This window comes from Erinaceus europaeus, chromosome 5, assembly GCF_950295315.1.
Source record: "Erinaceus europaeus chromosome 5, mEriEur2.1, whole genome shotgun sequence".
Lineage (NCBI taxonomy): Eukaryota > Metazoa > Chordata > Mammalia > Eulipotyphla > Erinaceidae > Erinaceus > Erinaceus europaeus.
The window spans coordinates 86,754,315-86,774,123 of record NC_080166.1 but is presented as its reverse complement, the minus strand read 5'-3'; the positions used below and the strand labels follow the sequence as shown (position 1 = coordinate 86,774,123).

General features: G+C 50.7%; 1 protein-coding gene across 22 annotated transcripts in view; it reads left to right on the top strand.

Annotated features, from left to right (window-relative positions):
* CACNA1C (calcium voltage-gated channel subunit alpha1 C) overlaps positions 1-19,809 on the top strand; it is a 506,000-nt gene that overhangs the window by 422,126 nt on the left and 64,065 nt on the right. For all 22 annotated transcript variants that reach the window (XM_060191492.1, XM_060191476.1, XM_060191473.1 and 19 more), the window contains 7 exons: positions 265-352; positions 633-740; positions 1,496-1,548; positions 2,190-2,336; positions 4,226-4,427; positions 7,549-7,707; positions 9,141-9,251. In XM_060191492.1, coding sequence (XP_060047475.1) covers positions 265-352; positions 633-740; positions 1,496-1,548; positions 2,190-2,336; positions 4,226-4,427; positions 7,549-7,707; positions 9,141-9,251 — 868 coding nt within the window. The remainder of the gene's footprint in view (positions 1-264; positions 353-632; positions 741-1,495; positions 1,549-2,189; positions 2,337-4,225; positions 4,428-7,548; positions 7,708-9,140; positions 9,252-19,809) is intronic.

Here is a 19,809-nt window from a genome sequence, read left to right as displayed (position 1 = left end):
GCCTCGGAGCCTCAGGCAGGAGAGTCTGTTTGCAGAACCATTATGCTGTCTCCTCAGTCTGTTGTCCTATTATTCATCTAACACCAGGAAAACCTCAGGGTAGAGAGATGGGAGCCAGGAGCGGGCCTAGGAGGAGCAAGCACCCCACAAAGGCTAGCTTCTGTCTCCTCCTGTGCCTGGGACAAGCCTGCCCAGGCTCCTCTCCGTGAATGTGCCGCATCCCCCACAGTGGAGACACCGAGCCCACCCTGCCTCCCACCCCAGGTCCAGCGCCATCAACGTGGTGAAGATCCTGCGTGTCCTGAGGGTCCTCAGGCCCCTGCGGGCCATCAACAGGGCCAAGGGGCTGAAGGTGAGGGGTTTCGGCCAGGGCAGCATGCAGGTGGGGGTCCTCAGGGCCCCCCAGTGATGATGAGTTGAGGGGCAGGAGTGAGCAGAGCCTTGGTCCCTGAAGTCCCTGAAAGCCCAGCGGATCCCATCACTGGAGGGTGTGGGAAGGGGAGGACTCCTAGAATCCATTCCACCATCACCCCCCCAGTCCTGCCTGGGCCACAGGGGTAACTCAGGCTGCCTCCCTGGAAGGGCTTGGGCCCAGGGGTGGCTCTGCTGAAGCCTGACCCCCACCCCCACAGCATGTGGTCCAGTGTGTGTTTGTGGCCATCCGGACCATCGGAAACATCGTCATTGTCACCACGCTGCTCCAGTTCATGTTCGCCTGCATCGGGGTCCAGCTCTTCAAGGTATGGAGCTCACCCTGACTTGTGCATGTCCATGGCAGGGTGGGGGGAGAAACAGGCCCTTGGGGTCATGCTGCCTCTGGCTGCCTAAAGAAGGGCCAGCCGGGGAGGTGGCGTTGCTCCACCAGGCCAGAGACCCCAGCCCTTTCATGCCCTGTCTCCCCAGAACTCCCTGAAGAGTCCAGCTTCGGGAGTCAGGCAGTGACAACACCCTGTAGAGCACACACATGACCTTGTGCAAGGTCGCAGGTTCAAGCCCCTGGTCTTCACCTTCAGGGGAGAGCTTTCATGAGTGGTGAAGCAGGGCTGCAGGTCTCTCTCTCTCTGTCTCTCTCTCTGTCTGTCTGTCTTCCTCTCTATCTCCCTCTCCTCTGTCTGTATAAAAATTAATTAATATTAAAGATTAAAAAAAGGAACCTAGGGACCAGGCAGTGGCACACGTGGCTAAGCACTCATATTACAGTGCACAAGGACCCAGGTTAGAGTCCCTGGTCCCCACCTGCAGAGAGAAACTTAATGAGTGTTGAAGCAGGGCTGTAGATGTCTCCCTGCCTTTCTCCCTCTCTGTCTTTCCCTCTCCTCTCAATTTCTCTCTATATATATCCAATAATAAACAAATTAAATTTTTTAAAAAAAACTCAGCTTCCATGACATGAAGTCCTGTCTTGTCCCCACTCCTCCAGCGTTGGTAGTGCTGGTATCTGTATTGTAGCCATGAGTCCTGCTTTCTCATCTCAGTTCTGTTCCTTGCCTTCCAGGGAAAGCTTTACACCTGTTCAGACAGTTCCAAGCAGACGGAGGCTGAGTGCAAGTGAGTAAAGGCTAAGAGAGAGGGCGGCCATTACTGAGGTGGAAAAGAGGGCAGCCATTACTGAGGAGGCTACTTGGGGGTTGGGCGCATAGCCTGAGGGGAAGGACAGCCCATTGTTTCTCTGCTGGGGCAGCAGGATCCCCATGTGATCTCATAAGGGTCCTCAGGCCACCGTGGGCCATCAGCAGGGCCAAGGGGCTGAAGGTGAGGGTCCTCATCTAGGCCTCAGCCATAACATGGAACACTACTGATGTAACATGGAACATTCATTGACATAACATGAAACACTACTGGTGTAACATGGAACACTCATTGACATAACATGGAATTTCATTGACATAACATGAAACACTATTGACATACATGGAACATTCATTGACATAACATGGAACACTACTGACATAACATGGACTTCCATTGACAAGACACACAACTCCCATTAACATGACATAGGACGCCCATTGACACAACTTGAAGCACCCATGATAGGACATCTACCACATATACCAAGTGACATAACGTGGAACATGCTCTACCCCCAAGGGTCCTATCCACTGAATGTCTTCCCAGTGGCTACAGGGATGGGGTTTAAGCCTGCCCAGCCTCCCCCCACCAAGTGTGGCCTCGCTTTCCCTCCTCAGGGGCAACTACATCACCTATAAGGATGGGGAGGTCGACCAGCCCATCATCCAGCCCCGCAGCTGGGAGAATAGCAAGTTTGACTTCGACAATGTGCTGGCGGCCATGATGGCGCTCTTCACCGTCTCCACCTTTGAGGGGTGGCCGGAGTGAGTGTGCTGACCGCTGCCTGTCCCGCCCCCAGGCCACAAATCTGGCCTTGGCCTCTAACCCCTCTCTCAAGTTCTGTTAGTGCCCCAGGCTCCTGGCCAGAGCCCAGAGCCCACCACCCCGCAGCAAGGGCATGTGCTTCTAGAAGGGCCTGTGGTCCACAGTCACTGCTGACACATAGGCTCTTCTTCCTCCAGAGGGCGGCAGCATTCCAGAAACCTCAATCGAAAAGGAGCTTCTTTGAACTCTCCTCCCCACTCAGTGGAACCTAATGATAAGGGCTGGCTCAGTGCCAGCACTACGATTCCACTGCTCCTGACGGCTATTTTTTCTATTTTATTATAGGATAGGACAGAGAGAAATTGAGAGAGGAGGGAAGATAGAAAGGGAGAGAGAAAGATAAACACCTGCAGCTCTGCTTCACCACTCATGAACCATCCCTCCTGCAGATGGGGAGCAGGAACTCGAACCCATGTCCTTGTGCATGGTGACATGTGTGCTTAACCAGGTGCACCACCCCCCAGCTCCTCTCTTCTTTCATTTTTAAAGATGGATTTTCAAGAGGAGAGAGAAACAGGGCATCACTCTGGCACATGCACTGCTGGGGATCAAACTCTGGGCCTATGCATGAGAGTCCAGACCCTCCAACCATGGCACCGCCTTTCGCACACCACCCTGCTGAGCATGGAGCCTAGGCTCACATCCATGGCACCTTGTGTGAATGCCTTGAGTAGGACTCCAGAGCTCTGTGGCGGAACTAAGTACACGAGGATATTTCCCTTATCTGTGTGGCCTTTTGCCCTCAGAGGGGTTGCATGCCTCTGACTATTGGGGTCCCTAGTCTGTGGTCCTTTGTCAATACTGACCAATCAGTCCAGGGGCTGGGGAGACAGCATAATGGTTCTGTAAAAGACTTATGCCTGAGGCTCCAAGGTCCCAGGTTCTGTCCTCAGCACCACCATCAGCCAGAGCTGAGCAGGGCTCTGGTCTCTCTCTGTGTATATCTATCTACCTATCTATCTATCTATCTATCTATCTATCTATCTATCATCTATCTATCTATCCATCTATCCATTTATCTAATACTAAAATAAAGTCAGTAATTTGGCTGGGTGGTCCATTTACCTAACTAAAATAAAGTCAGTAATTGGGGCTGGGTGGTGGTGCACCTGGTTGAGTGCACACGTTATAATGTGTAAGGACCTGGGTTTGAGCCCCTGGTTCCCACCTGCAGGGGGGAAAGCTTTGTGAGTGGTGAAGCAGTGTTGCAGGTGTCTCTCTGTCTCTCCCTCTCTATCTCCCCCTACCTTCTCAATTCCTCTCTGTCCCTATCCAATAAAATGAAAAAAATGGCCACCAGGAGCAGTGGTTTTGTAGTGCAGGCATCGAGTCCCAGCAATAACCCTGGTGGCAAAATAATAATAATAATTAATTAGTAGGTAGCACTGTGATCTGGGGAGATAGCATAGATAGGCCTTTCATGCCGAGACACCAAGGTTTCAGGTTCGGTCCTCAGCACCAGCATGAGCCAGAGCTGAGCAGGGCTCTGGTAAAAAGAGAATGAAATGGAGTTGGACAGTCATGCCCATGTTCTATCCAGACACATCCTAGCAGTTTCAGAAATCTCCCGCACACTCCTTCAAGGCAGCAAGCCCTAGGACAATGAGTGTGAGTGTGTCCATTTCACAGACGGGAAGCCCGAGGCTCTGCGGGGCTCAGGGTTCTGCCCAGCGTCACCCAGTGGCAGATCTGCACTCAGCTGTGCTGACTCCCTGCCCAGAGCAGTCCTGGAGTGGGTACTGGGGGACCCCTTGGGGCAGCAGCAGTGCCGGCACCCAGCGGAGGGGATGCCATGGCCTCAGTGTCCTTGTCCCCCCCCCCCCACCAGACTGCTGTACCGCTCCATTGACTCCCACACGGAAGACAAGGGCCCCATCTACAACTACCGCGTGGAGATCTCCATCTTCTTCATCATCTACATCATCATCATTGCCTTCTTCATGATGAACATCTTCGTGGGTTTCGTCATCGTCACGTTCCAGGAGCAGGGAGAGCAGGAGTACAAGAACTGTGAGCTGGACAAGAACCAGGTAGCTTCCTGCGGGCATGCGGCAGTGGCGGGGGGGGGGGGGGGGAGGGAGGCGGAGACACAGACCACAGGAGGAGTGCCAGCCTTGCCCAGGTAGGGATGCTGGGTGCTGGGTTGCGTTCTGTTCCCCAGTGTCAAGAAGGGCCACGACGAGGAAAGATAGAGAGGGAAAGAGACAGAGAGACACCTGTAGCTCTACTTCATACACAGGTGGGGACCAGGGGCTTGAACCCAGGTCCTTGCAGACTGTAGCATGTGCTTAACAAGGTGTGCCATGGCCTGGCCCCTCTCTCTCACTCTCTCTGTCTCTCTGTCTCACCCTCCATCAAAAAGAAACAGACAAAAAAAAAAGGGCCCAGAGATGACACAGTCAATTGAGTGCACATATTACTATGTGCAAGGCCCCAGGTTCAAGTTCCTGGTCCCCACCTGCAGGGGGAGAGCTTCATGAGTGGTGAAGCCAGGCTATAGGTGTCTCTCTGTCTCTCACCCTCTCTACTTCCCCTTCCCCTCTCAATTTCTCTGTCTCTATCCAATAAATATTTTTTTAAAAAATTAAAGAAAAATAATAAATGGCCCCAAGAACAGTAGTCAGGCAGGCAGTGAGCCCCAGTGATAGCCCTGGTGGCGAGAGACAGAGAGACAGAGAGAGAGAAGAAGGAGGAGGAGGAGGAGAGGGAAGGAAGGAAGGAAGGAAGGAAGGAAGGATGTATGTATGTATGGATGGATGGATGTATGGATGTATATAGATGCTATAAGAAGCCCAGACAGGAGAACAGGAAGAACTGAGCTGGGTCAGGCTCACAGGTGGAGGCTGAATGAGGTCAAAGGGGAGAGGGACTACAATGGCCCAGATTCCTGGCGGGGGTCCCCTGGACAGGGCTGAGAAGTGGGCAGCGTCTGTGCCGAGACCTCAGCCAGCTCCAGCTCCCACTCCCGCCCTGAGTTGTGTCTGCATGTCTGTGAGCAGAGAGAGAGCGATGCATTCAGGACAGGGGAAGGGACATTCAAGATGAGAGATGCTCAGCTCTGGCTGGTGGTAGCGCTGGGACCTCAGAGCCTGAGGCAGGAGAATCTTTCCCAGAACCATGATGCCATGTCCCCAACCCAGCAGAAGACATGGTTAGTGGAGAGACCAGCTATCAGTCAGTCAGCAAGTGTTCCTCAAATGTTAGTCATCCTCAGGTTCAAAGACCAGAGACACGCCCACCCTTGACCTCAGATAAAGAGGCTGATCAGAGGAGATGCTGTCCTGTGTTGTTTTCGATGGGTTATGTTGTTTTCACCGGGCTAGCTTCACGGGCGGGTAACAGATGACCAGGGACTCATGTCTGGGTTGTACGCAGTATCTCTTTATTCATGCAGGACGCAGCACAATCTAAGACGAGCTAAGCTAAACTTAAGGTACAGTAGTGTAAAACTCACAATGCTGTCTTTATATATACTTGCCAAGTAAGGTGGAAACAGGATGTGACATAGAGAGGGTGGAGAGAAAAGTGACTGGTGAAAATCAGAGTGTGACAAAGAGGGGGCAGATTAGGCGAGAATCCTATCACTGAACCACAAATGCCCTGGAGGGAGGGTGGAACTTGTTAACAGTGGTTATGTAAATAGAATGAAGTGGTTATGTAAATAGAATAGTGTTAAGCAGGGGGGATTTAAACCAAATGAAACAGAAAGGGTCTCATGCATACCAACAGTCCTGGATTTGGGGCTGATAGAAAAGTCTCCCCTTTTCCTTCTTATTTATTTATTTATTTATTTATTTATTTATTTATTGCAGCCAGAACTATCTCTGGGACTCAGTGCCTATGCAACTCCACCGTTCCAAGAGACCGCTTTATAGAGAGCGAGAGATAGAGAGGAAGAGAGAGGGGGAGATAGAGGGCTAGATGGTGGCTCACCCAGTTAAGCACACACAGAGCTGGGCACAAGGACCCGCGCAAGGACCCGCGCAAGGATTTGGGTTCCAGCCCCTGGTCCCTACCTGTAGGAAAGCTTCACGAGTGGTGAAGCACAGCTGCAGGTGTCTCTCTGTCTCTCTCCCTCTACCTCCCCTCCTCTTTCAATTTCTCTCTGTCCTGTCCAATAAAATGGGAAAAAATGGTCATCAGGAGCAATGGATTTGTAATGCTGGCACAGCAATAACCCTGGAGGCAAAAAAAAAAGAGAGAGAGAGAGAAGAAGGAGGAGGAGAAATGACAGAGAAATATCTGCAGCACTGCTCCACTGCTCATGACACTTCTCCCTGCTCCCCAGGTGGGGGCCAGGGGCTTGAGCCACCAACTGGTCCCCAAAAGCGAGGTATCTATTTACCTGGGATATATATATATACATACACTTATTTTGGTATAGAGACAGAAATTGAGATGAAGGAATGATAGAAAGAGAGACACCTACAGCACTACTTCACCTCTTGTGAGGCTTCCCCTCTGCAGATGGGGAGCTAGGCCTTGAACCAGGTAATGAGGCATGCCATCACCTGGGCCATGAGTTGATTGTTTATGAAAGAAATAAAGGAAGGAAGGAAGGAAGGAAGGAAGGAAGGAAGGAAGGAAGGAAGGAAGGAAGGCTGGGGAGATAGCATAAAGATACTGTGTTTGTGTGTGTTTCCCAGAGCCCTGCTCAGCTCTGGCTTATGGTGGTGTGGGGGACTGAACCTGGGACTTTGGAGCCTCAGGCATGAGAATCTCTTTGCAGAGCCACTATGCTATCTCCCCTCCAGCAGCATAAAGATTCTGGATTCTACAAAAGACTTTCATGCCTGAGGCTCTGAGGCTCAGTCCCCAGCACCACCAAAAGCCAGAGCTGAACAGTGCTGTAGTATCTCTCTCTCTCTCATGAAAATTTTTTAAAAATTGAGAAAGAGAGAAGCAGAGTGTCATTCTGGCGCATGCCATGGCAGAAATCAAACCCAGGACCTGGCCGAGGCTTGAGAGTCCTGTGCCTTATCCCCCGCACCACCTCCTGGGCCGAGGAAAGCCTTTCTGAGGGTGCCGGTGACATCAGAGCTGGAGGCAGCTGGAGTCGTGGCTCCTGTCCCCACCCTCCCCAGAGTGCAGCCCTGGCCTTGTGACTCAGTCCCTGGGGACCTCATCATGCTCTGACCACCCCCTCCCCAGCGGCAGTGTGTGGAGTACGCCCTCAAGGCCCGGCCCCTCCGGAGGTACATCCCCAAGAACCAGCACCAGTACAAGGTGTGGTACGTGGTCAACTCCACCTACTTCGAGTACCTGATGTTTGTCCTCATCCTGCTCAACACCATCTGCCTGGCCATGCAGGTCAGTGGGCGGGAGCCCGTGGTGCCTCTGTGGGGGGGGGCAGGAGGGGGGCTGAGAGCTGCCTTGCCACCCTTTGTCAGCCAAGGGGGGCAGAGGGGGACAGAGTCATGATCTTCTCCCGACTGGGAAACGACAAGGATGCCTTATTTTATTTGCTTTTATTTCATTCTATGTTGTTCTATTTGCCTTTGTCTTTGTTTGTGGCTGATAGTGGTTCACAAGCTTGTAAGACCACAGGGTCTGGTTCCACACCGACCACCAACACCCTCTCAGCCTTGACCACCACAGCTCTTACTCGGCTTCATTTTATTTTCTTTTACTTTACTTCATTTTTAAAAATACATTTATTTATTTATTTATTATTAGGTAGAGATAGAGAGAAATTGAGAGAGGAGGGGGAGGGAAAGAGGGAGAGAGACTCTCACAGCCCTGCTTCACCACTTGCAAAGCTTTCCCCCTGCAGGTGGGGAGCTGGGGCTGGACCCTGGGTCCTTGCGCACTGTCATGTGTATGCTCAGCCAGGTGCGCCATCGCCCAGCGCCTCTTGACTTCATTGACTTTCTTTCACTTTACTTTATCTTGGTTTATTTTATTCTCTTTTACTTTACCTCACTTGCTTTTCTATTTGATTTCACTTCATCTTACTAGACTTTCATTTTACTTCTTGTCTCCCTTTAGCTCCTTTAGCTTTGTTTCACGCTGCTTCATCTTACTTTCTTTGACTTCTTGACTTGACTTCACTTTCTTTTATTTTATTTCTACTTTCCTTTGTGCCACCGGACTTATTGCTGAAGGCTCAGAGTGCCTACACAGCTTCACCGCTGCTGGTGGGCCCCTTTTTTTTTCTTTTCAGTAGAGGAGTGAAAGACAAGCTAAGAAAGAGGTAGAGAGAGGAAGAAAAGGGGGGGCTGGCCAGGCGGTGGCACACCGGTTAAACACACAAAATACAAAGCACAAGGACCCACAGAAGGACTCAGGTTCGAGCCCCCAGCTCCCCACCTGCAGGGAGGACACTAACAAGCAGCAAAGCAGGTCTGCAGGTGTCTCTCTGTCTCTCTCCCTCTCTATCTCCCCCTCCTCTCTCAATTGCTTTCTGTCCTATCAAATAAAATGGAAAAAATGGCCGCCAGGAGCAGTGGATTCTTAGTGCTGGCACCAAGCCCCAGTGATGACCCTGGAGGGAAGAGAGAGAGAGAGAGAGAGAGAGAGAGGGAGAGAGAAGGAGAGACACCGCAGCACCGGCTGCTCCACTGCTTGGGAAGCTTTTCCTCGGTGCAGACTCTCCCATGTGGTTCCCCAGGACTCGAACCTGGGTCCTCACGTGTGGGGCCCTTTGCCCTCCCCGGGGTCCCTGCGTGGCTTTGTACCTGAGGCTGGGCCCTTTCCCCGGGGCCCCAGGGGCCAAGGTCCCACGCTCTGGCCTCTCCCCTCAGCACTACGGCCAGAGCTGCCTCTTCAAGATCGCCATGAACATCCTCAACATGGTCTTCACTGGCCTCTTCACCGTGGAGATGATCCTCAAGCTGATAGCCTTCAAGCCCAAGGTAGGCTGCTGGCAGAGGTGGTGGGCGGGGCCCAGGGCATCAGAGGACTGCTGGGGGCCAGGCCTCCGAGGGGAGCCAGGGGCAGAAAAGACCAGGGTGGGGGGAGCCCTGCCCTGCTCCTGCAGTGCCCACCACGCCGGCCGTAGGAAAGGGAGCCAGGCCACCTCCTGGAAGCAGCTCAGGGGGGCTGTCCAGGCCTCAGCAGGGAGGTACCAGCTGCTCCTCCTCTCCCTCCTCCTCCTCCTCCTCCTCTCCCTCCTTCTCTTCTCCCTCTTCCTCCTCTTCCTCCTCTCCTTCCTCCTCCTCTCCTTCCTCTTCCTTCTCTTTCTCCTCCCCTTCCTCCTTCTTCTGTTTCTCCTCCTCTTCTTCATTCTCCTCCTCTCCCTCTTCCTCCTCTTCCTCCTTCTCCTCCTCCTTTCTCCTTCCCCTCCTCCTTCTCTTCCTCCTTTTCCTCCTCCTCTTCTTCATTCTCCTCCTCCTCTTCTTTCTCCTCTTCCTCTTCCTCCTTCTCCTCCTCCTCTTTCTCCTACCCCTCTTCTTCCTCCTCTTCTTTCTCCTCCTCCCCCTCTTCCTCCTCTTCCTCCTCCTCTTTCTCCTCCCCCCCTCTTCATTCTCTTCCTCCTCCTCCTCTTCTTTCTCCTTCTCTCCCTCTTTCTCCTCCTCCTCTTCCTCTTCCTCCTCTTTCCATCTTTCTGTCTCCCAAATCCCTGCCTGGAACAGAGATGGGAAACTTTCCACCCACAAAATCCTTAGTGCACAGTGGCTAAGCAGACCCCTCTGGGCCCAGCACCTGGCCCGGCACAACTATTGCCTCTCTCTGTCAGCCTCCAGTCTGCTGTTGTCACTGTGGATAGCTCTGCCAGAGGTGCGCTCAGCTGTTCCCTGTAACTCTAGGGAAAGCCAGTCTCCACAGGTGCCGTGCTACTCATGGGGGGGGGGGGAAGGTTGGGAGGCTAGAAGGAGAAGGGAGCCAAAGAAGGAAGCCTGGAGTCCCTGTCAGCTTGGATTATCTGTGCCCTCTTTGGCTGCCCACCGTGATGTCCAGATAATGGAGGTGGGCGGCAGGAAGCCAGGACCCCACTGTCTCCAGCCCTGTCTGCAGCTGCTCAGCAATGTAGCCCCATGGCTCAGCAGTGAGGACAAGCTTAGCTTGTTCAAGGCTCCTCCAGCAGGGCCCCAGCTCCCCACCTGCAGGGGGGACGCTTCACAAGTGGCAAAGCAGGGCTGCAGGTGTCTCTTTTTCTCTCCCCCTTCCTCTCTCAATTTCTCTCTTTTCTATAAAATCGAAAAAATGGCCTCCAGGAGCAGTGGATTCGTAGTGCTGACACTGAGCCCCAGTGATAACCCTGAAGGCAAAAAGAAAGAGAGGAAGGAAAGAAGAAAATTAAAACCCCTCTAGCACCCCCAAAGCCTTCCTTCCCCCTCCTTTGCAAGTTTTTTGAGCTGCCACAGAGATGAGAGAGAAGACTGGAGTTCCCTGACACTCAGATTCTCCTGTCTCCTGTTTCTTGTCTGTCTGGGAATCCACAGGAGTGAGGCAGGGGTGTTTCTAGTTCTCCGGAGCCATCCCCCCAGCCAGGAGAGTCTCTTTGCATAACCACTGTGCTATCCCCCCTCCCCATCAGAAGCATGAACCTGAGCCCCCCTGGCTCCTGCCCATTCCAGCAGCCCTGGCATCCCAGAGGGTGGGGGAGAGACAGGCTGGGTGCTGGTTCTGGAAGCAGTGTCCATCCCAGTTCCCAGAAGTCAAGGATGATGAGGGGAGGAAAGGTGCAGGAGAGTGCTGGTTTCCCTCACTCAGCAGGAGTGGGGCTCACCAGGAAGGCAGAAGTACCCCCAAGGGGAGCTTCCAATGAGCCATAGCTGCCACCTCCCCACCGGCCTGGACTGCACCTCCCAGGGAGTGGCCCTCTGCTGCCCACTGGTGTCAGCTTGCAGCATTGCGCCCTGCCACTGGCTGTGAGCAAAGCCTTTTCTGCCTTCTCCCAGCTAAATCCAGTGAGGCCAGTGCAGCCCAGAATGCTGAGGAAGGCCTGCAGTCCTCGGCTTCCAGAAATAAAGCAGTTGAGGCCCAGGCAGTGTCACATCCGGTTAAGCACACAGAGCACCATGCATAAGGATTGGGGTTCGAGCCCCCTGCTCCCCACCTGAAGGGAGAAAGCTTCATGAGCAGTGAAGCAGGTCTGCAGGAGTCTCTCTGCCTCTCTCCCTCTCTATCTCCCCTCCTCTCTCAATTTCTCTCTGTCCTGCCAATTGAAAAATATGGTTAAAATGCCCCCCCAGGGTGGTGGATTCATCACGCAGGCACCAAGCTCCAGCGGTAACCCTGGTAGCAAAAAAATAAATAGATAAAGATGCCAGATCACTCAGGGCTTAGAGACATGGCAGACACAAGAGGTAAAAAATACATAAGTAGTAATAAAAATAAAGGTGGTGCACCTGGTTGAGCGCACATGTTACAGTGTGCAAAGACCTGGGTTCAAGCCCCCGGTCCCCATCTGCAGGGAGAAAGCTTTACAAGTGGTGAAGCATGGCTGCAGGTGTCTCTCTGTCTCTCTTCCTCTCTATCTCCCCCTTCTCTCTTGATTTATGACTGTCTCTATTCAATAAATAAAGATAATAAAAGAATATATATGTATGTATATTCCCTTAATCCTCACTGAGGCTTTACCTCTCAGGCCTTGAGTGCAATGAGGACTGGGCTCAAACCTTGTTGTGCCCATGGCAGAGCAAGCACTATCCAACTGAGCTGTTTCTCTGGCCCTAAGGGCAGCCTCTGCACCAAGAGGGTCTAGTGGAAACTTCAGCTGGAATGAAAATGCTTGATATGAGGGCCAGGCATTGGCATACCTGACAGAGCACCCCTGGTACCATGCACGAGGGCTCAGGTTCAAGCCTCCAGTCCCCACCTGCAGGAGCACAAGCAATGGAGCAGGGCTTCAGATGTTTCTTCTCTCTTCCTCTCTATCTCTCTATCTCCCCCTCTCAATTCCTGCCTTCCTGTATCAGAAAAGACAGAAAATATGACCACACAAAATGGTGATGTCATTATGTGCAGGTACTGAGCACCAGCAAATAAATAAATATAAAATAGTCATGTTATCTTAGAAATCAGAAAATGTGGGGAGTCGGGCTGTAGCACAGCGAGTTAAGCGCAGGTGGCGCAAAGCACAAGGACCGGTATAAGGATCCTGGTTCGAATCCTGGCTCCCCACCTGCAGGGGAATCGCTTCACAGGCGGTGAAGCAGGTCTGCAGGTGTCTATCTTTCTCTCCTCCTCTCTGTCTTCCCCTTCTCTCTCCATTTCTCTCTGTCCTATCCAACAACAACAATAATAACTACAACAATAAAACAACAAGGGCAACAAATAAATAAAATAAATATAAAAAAAAGAAATCAGAAAATGTGTTGTCTATATGCATATAATGAAGCAGAGTCCCCTGGGTCTCTCTGTAAGAACAAACAAGTTTGTGTATAATTAAAAAAAAAATTTAAATTATCTTTATTTATTTATTGGATAGAGCCATTCAGAAATCAAGAGGGAAGGGGGAGACAGAGAGGAAGAGAGACAGAGAGACACCTGCATCCCTGCTTCACTACTGGCAAAGCTTTCCTTCTGCAAGTGGGGACCAGGGGCTCTAACTTGGGTCCTTGTGCACTGTAACATGTGCGCTCAACCAGGTGCACCACCGCCTGGCCCCTTATAATTTCTAAACTATAGTAGACTAAGGGAAATCTGTGTTGAGTAGAATTCACTCCACATAACACACACAGTAAGAGAGGGAAAGATGAAAAGAGAGGGAGAGAGGAAGAGAGAGGGAGGGAGGGAGAGAGAGAGAGAGAGAGAGAGAGAGAGAGAGAGAGAGAGAGAAGGAGATGGAGAGGTGTTAGACCTTAGAATGAAAGCTAAGGAGTCTTAACTGGAGCGTTCCCTGCACTGCAGGACTTCTGGCATTGGAGAATCACTGCTGCAGTATTCAGTACTCAGTACTTAGTACTCAATGCTCGAGGTTGTCTCCCTGACTGATGAGCGTACCCTGCAGAGCCCCCAAGCGCCCCTAGAGGGCAGCACTTTCCTCACGCTGAGCATCCTCCCCTCAGGACGGGCTGGGATTTCATTCTACCTCATTTTCCTTGTGGCCTGTTTATCTGGGGCAGAGGAGCATAAAGGTTCTGCAAAGAGATCGTAATGCCTGAGGCCACAGGTTCAATCCCCAGCACTACCATAAGCCAGAGGTGAGCAGTGGTAGCGCCCTCTCTGTCTCTGTCTCTCTCTGTCTCTCTCTCTCTCTCCTCAAAGGACACTTCTCCACTGGAGAAGGAGGACTTAAGGAAGGAAGCTGGCCAGTCCTAGACCTCCCTCTGCAGGCTGCCCAAGGGCTGAGTGGGCAGCTCCCTGATTGCTATCTGGCTGTGAAATGCCCACAGAGCTCGGGTTCGAGCAGTGCAGCAGACCGATACAATGAGTCTTGTCAGGGCAAGGACTCCCCAGCAAGCCTCTAGTTGGGGGGTTTGCAACCTTGTAGCAGGTTTCTTTTTCTATTTTTAAAATTAGAACCTATACATTTTATTTTAATGTATTTTTTAATTTTTTATTTGTGGTTAAAAGTAGGTTACAAGAGTTCCACACCACACCCACCGCCAAAGTTCTGTGTTCCCACCCTCCTACCTCCCAGAGAGAACCACCAGAGTTCCCACAAGGCTTAGAAACAGTTTGTTTGCTTCTGCTTTTTTTTTTTTTTAAGTTAATGTGTATCAGACTTATAGATTCCACACAGGAGTGAAGCCATCCAGTAGTTGCTCCTCATCTCTTTACTTACTTCCCTCAGCATCATCACCTCCAGTTCCATCCACTTTGTCCCAAAGGACACAATCTCACCTTTTTTTTCATTTCAGGGTAGGATCCCATGGAGTCTATATCCCATAACTTCTTTATCCAGTCATCTGATGATGGGCATGTAGGCTGCTTCCACTCTCTGGCTATTGTGAATAATGCAGCTGTGAACATAGGGCTGCATGTGTCCCTTCTAATTAGTGCTTAAGTGTCCACTGGCTAAATGCCCAAGAGTAGCATTGCTGGGTCATAAGGTGATTCCATTTCTATTTGTTTAAGGACTCTCCACAGTCTCCACAGGGGCTGCCCCAGTTTGCATTCCCACCAGCAGTGGAGCAGAGCTCCCTTGTCCCCACAGCCTCTCCAGCACCTGTCCTTTCCTGGTGTGTTGATGGAGGATATTCTCTCAGCTGTGAGATGGGATCTCAGTGGAGTATTAATTTGCATTTCTCTACTGATAAGTGATTATGATAAGTATTTCTTCATGTGTCTGTGGGCCATGTATATCTCTTCTTGAGAAAACTGTTTAGTTCTTTGGCCCACTTTTTCACTGGTTTATTTTGCTTCTTTTGTAGATCTGTACCAATTCCATCTAGATATTTGATATCAGTCACTTGTCTGGTGTGTTATGTGCAAATACTTTCTCCCATTTACTCGGTTGCCTGGTTATCCTGGTGTAGTTTGCTTTCGATGTGTAGAAGTTTTCTAGTTTCATGTCATCCCATTTATTTATTCTTGTTTTCATTTCCCAAACTCAGGGAGTTGGACCTCTAAATACATCTTTGATGTGGAAGTCCTGCAAAGTCTCACCAACATTTTCTTCTATGATTTTTAGAGTTTCTGGTCTAATACTCAGATCTTTAATCCATTTTGACTTGACCTTGGTGTGTGGTGTCAGGTGGTGGTCTGCTTTCCCTTTTCCACATGTGGCTGTCCAGTTTTCCCAGCACCACCTGTTGAAGAAGCCTTCTTTACCCCCCTGAATGGTTTGGGCCCGCTGTCATCTGTTAGGTGGTTGTGTCTGTGTGGGCTCATTTCTGGGCTTTGGATTCTGCTCCATTGATCCAAGGGTCCATTTTTATTCCAGTCCCAAGCTTTTTAGATTACTATTGCTTTATGGTATAAACTGAAGTTGGGAAGCATGATGCCTCCATATTTTTTCTTTTTTCTCAGAAGCACTTTGGCTTGTTATGGTTTTTTGATAGGGATTGCACTGAAATTGTAGGCTGCTTTTGACAGAATGTCCATTTTAATGTTTATTCTTCCGATTGAGGAACGAGGACTGTTCCTCCACTTCTGTGCCCTTCTGTTTCTTTTAGCAGTGGCCTGCAGTTCTCTTTGTAAAGGTCCTCCACCTCCTTCATGAGATTCACCCCAAAGGTATTTTCTCTTCTGAGGTTGTCTGGGTAGAATATTCATTTTGATTATATTAATTCTTCCGGTTCATGAGCATGGAATATCTTTCCATTTCTTGGTATGATTTTCTATTTCTTTGAATAGCAACTCATAGTTTTCATTACACAGGTCTTTCACTTCCTTGGTCAGTTTTATTCCTAGGTATTTTGTTTATTTTTCTGCGACAGTGAATGGGAGTGATTTCTGGATATTCTCGTCTTCAGACTTAGTGTTTGCATAAAGAAATGCCACTGATTTTTGTACATTGAGTTTGTAGCCTGACATCTTGCTATATTGCCTAGTGATTTCCAGTAACTTTCTGCTGGATTCTTTAGGTCTTTCTATGTATACTATCATGTCATCTGCAAATAGCGAGAGCTTAACTTCTTCCCTTCCCAATCTGTATTCTGTTGATTTCTTTCTCTTGCCTGATTGCTATGGCAAGAACTTCCAATACTATGTTGAAGAGTAATGGTGACAGTGGACAGCCCTGTCTAGTCCCTGATCTGAGGGGGAATGCTTTCAGCTTCTGTCCATTGAGTATGATGTTGGCTGTAGGTTTGCTATATATGGACTCTATTATCTTGAGGAATTTCCCATCTATTCCCATTTTTTGTAGTGTTTTGAGCATAAATGGGTGTTTGATTTTGTTAAAGGCTTTCTCTGCATCTATTGAGATAATCATGTGGTTTTTGGTTTTGCTTTTATTGATGTGATGGGTGACATTGATTGTTATGTATATTGAACTGGCCTTGCATTCCTGAGATAAATCTCATCTTTTGGGGGTTCTATCGTAAATGGATTCTTTTATTTCCCTTTCCAATGATTCTTTGTTTGTATACAGAAATGCCACATATCTGTGTGTATTGTTTTTATATCCTGCTGCTCTACTGAATTTATTAATTTTTTCCTGTAGGTTTTTTTTTTTTTGGTATAATCTTTGGAACTCCCTAGTGGTAGCTTGCCTTATTCTTTTCTAATCTGCACACCTTTGATATCTCTCTCTTTTCTGATGGCAGTGGCAAGGACCTCAAGGACTATCTTGAATAACAGTGCAGACAGCAGACATCTTCTTTCTTGCCTGGTCTCTGATTTTAGGGGCAAATCTTTCACCTTTTCCCCCACTGAGAACAGTGTTAGCTGCTGGTTTATCATCTCTGGTCTTCATTATGTTGAGGAGTGGTCCTTCTAGTCCCAGTCTCTGGAGGGCCTTTATCATACGTGGGTGTTGGATCTTGTCAAATGCCTTTCCAGCATCTATTGGTCTACAGAACAAGCCATGGTGTCTCTTGCCTTGGTGTGGTTTGGTGTGGGCTGGGCAGTGCCCACACTCGGTGACTTGATGGGCAGAGAAGCTGGGGCCGGCTGGGGTCTAAACTATGCTGCCTGGGAAGGCAGGGGGCCAGGGAGTCCCAAGTCTGAGCGCCCACCCTGCACCGCCACCCAGATCCCAAGTGTGGAAGCTGTGCTCGCCGTGTCCACTAGGTGGCGCTGGCAGTGCATCACTCCCGGCGGCCATTCACTGTAGGCCCCAGGAGCTAGTGACTGGTTGCCTGAAATAGGCTCAACATTTTATTTATTTATTTATTTATTTATTTATTTATTTATTTATTTATTTATTTATTTATTATTTTATTTTATTTTCTACTTTTTTCTTTGCCTCCAGGGTTATCGCTGGGGTTCGGTGCCCGCACTGCGGATCCACTGCTCCTGGAGGCTATTTTTCCCTTTTGTTGCCTTTGTTGTTTATCGTTGCTGTTGCTATTATTATTGTTCTTATTGTTGTCACTTGATAGGATGGAGATAAACCGAGAAAGGAGGGTAGGACAGAGACGGGGAGAGAAAGATAAACACCTGCAGACCTGCTTCACTACCTGTGAAGCAACCCCCTGGAGGTGGGGAGCCAGGGGCTTGAACTGGGATCCTTACACTGGTCCTTGTGCTCCATGCCATGTGTGCTTAACCCACTGCACTACTGCCTGACCCCTATATTCTGCTTTATTTTATGTGATTTAATAATGGTTGACAAGACCATGGAATCACAGAAGTATAGCTCCACACCACACCCACCACCAAAGTTTTTTTTTCCCTTTTTTTTTTTTTTGGGGGGGGGTTACTTCCATAATTAACTACTCTGGTTCTCAGCCCAGCAGTAGGACTTGAACCCAGACACCACCTAAGGGACTCATGCTCATGACCATGACATGGCCTCTGCCCGCTGGGAGCAGGGCACAGATAATCCATCAGACAGGGAGTCCAGGGTTCTGAGAAGGCAGAGATGGGCCCGTGTTGCTTTGCAGCCATTTTTCCTTGGCCAGTCCTGGCTGGTATCCAGGGTTTCTCTGTAGGACAGGCCTCCTGGCTCCCTAAAAGTCAGCCCCTTCCTCTAGCCCTGACTTCTTTTTTTTTTCTTTTTAATTTCTGTATTGGGGAATTACTAGTTTACAGTCGACAGTAAATACAATAGTTTGTACATGTGTAATATTTCCCAGTTTTCCACAAAACAATGCAACCGCCACTAGGTCCTCCTCTGCATCATTTTCCAGGACCTGAATCCTCCCCCAACCCGAGTCTTTTACTTTGGTGCAATACACCAACTCTAGTCCAAGTTCTGCTTAGTGTTTCCCTTAGGACCTTGTTTATCAACTTCTGTCTGTGAGTAGGATCATCCCATCTTCATCCTCCTGTTTCTGACTTATCTCTCTCAACATGACTCCTTCAAGCTCCCTTAGCCCTGACTTCTGTGCCCTCCCTGCTCCTCAAACCTGTCTGACCCATGGAACCCAAAGAAGTGGGCATAGATGAATGTGGAGGAGAGGAGGAAAGGAGGAGGAGAGGAAGGGGAAGGGGGGAGGAGGAGGGAAAGAGGGGGGAGAGCACCAAGGCAGTCCTCCCAGGGCTGCTGCCTGCAAGCTGTTGACCATTATAGGACATTCTGGGCTTCTTCTGGGCGTGTGTGACCAGGCAGGAGCAGGGAGGGAAAGCGGTGTCTACAGTGTCGAGGTGGGATGGAGGGAGCCTGCCCCTGGGCTCCCAATGCTACGGCTAGAGCCATCTTGAGCTTCTGGGTGGGCTGTGTGGGGTGGGGCCGAGGGCTGGGGAGATGGGTGTGGAGTGCTTGGGTTAAGGGGCCACCTGACTGAGGGACCCCGTCACCAGCCTCTCAGACGCAGGGCAGCCGGTGGGGATAGGGACAGCCACCAACAGCCTCCAGTGGAGAACAGAGGAAGTGGTCTCTGCAGAGTCCAGTCAGCAGAGACCTGGTGGTGGGGACAACTGGTGGTGGGGAGCGGTGCTTTCGGAGAGGCTGCCCAAAGAGGTGGAACAGCCCAGTGACTCTCAGACTTGGGTGCGTGGCAGGGCAGCTGAGGAACATCATGGCGGCAGGCAATGCCTAGCCAGGCCTCGACGGGGTCCCTGATGTCTCAGCCCTGTCCCCGGGGCCACCAGCTAACCAGCCTGTGTGCGTGTTCACCTTGACCCCTTGACCCTTCCTTCCTCTCAGAAGTGCTGAACCCCCTCCCCGTCCCCACACTTTGTTTCAGGCCATGGAATTCATCCTCTTCTGTGGAGCACCAGGCCCCCCTGGCCTCTTCCTGCACCACTCCCCTCCCCTGCCCGGCCTCCCAATAACCGTTTTTACTCCCATATTTCCTCAGGCCAGCCACCGAGCTTCCTGGACTCTGCTCCCTAGCTCCTGTTTCTCTTCTTTCTCTCGCTTCACCTCCCCCTCTCCCTTCCACCTTCCCTTCTGAGACACTCCACCCTCCAAGATGGCACCCCCCCCCAGAGAGAGGCCCTGGGAATCCCCCACGTTGGGATTTGCAGGCACACGCACGCGCACACGCACGCGCACACACACACACACACACACACACACACATACACACACACACACACATACACACACACACACACACACATACACACACACACACACATACACACACACACACACACACACACACACACACACACACACACACACAGACATACACACGCGCGAGCGCACATGGGGCCCTCGCTCTCTTCCCTGCCACTACCTCCCAGCCCACCCACCTCCCCTGCCTCCTCCATCTGCCCTGGGAAAGGGAGCCTGGGGTCCCGGGAGCAGCTGTGGGCTCTGCTCAGGGGTCCTGGTATAGATGGTGTGAGCTGGCCAGAAAGTTCTCTGGGAAGCCAAGAGAAAGACCTTGATCTCCAGCCACCCTCACCTGACCCTGCCCTGGCCACCACCACCCTTACCCCAGCCTGGCTGGCCACGGTCTCCCTGAAGGCCAAGGAGTGTCTGGCAACCAAAAGGCCCTTTCCCCTAGGACTGGCCTACCC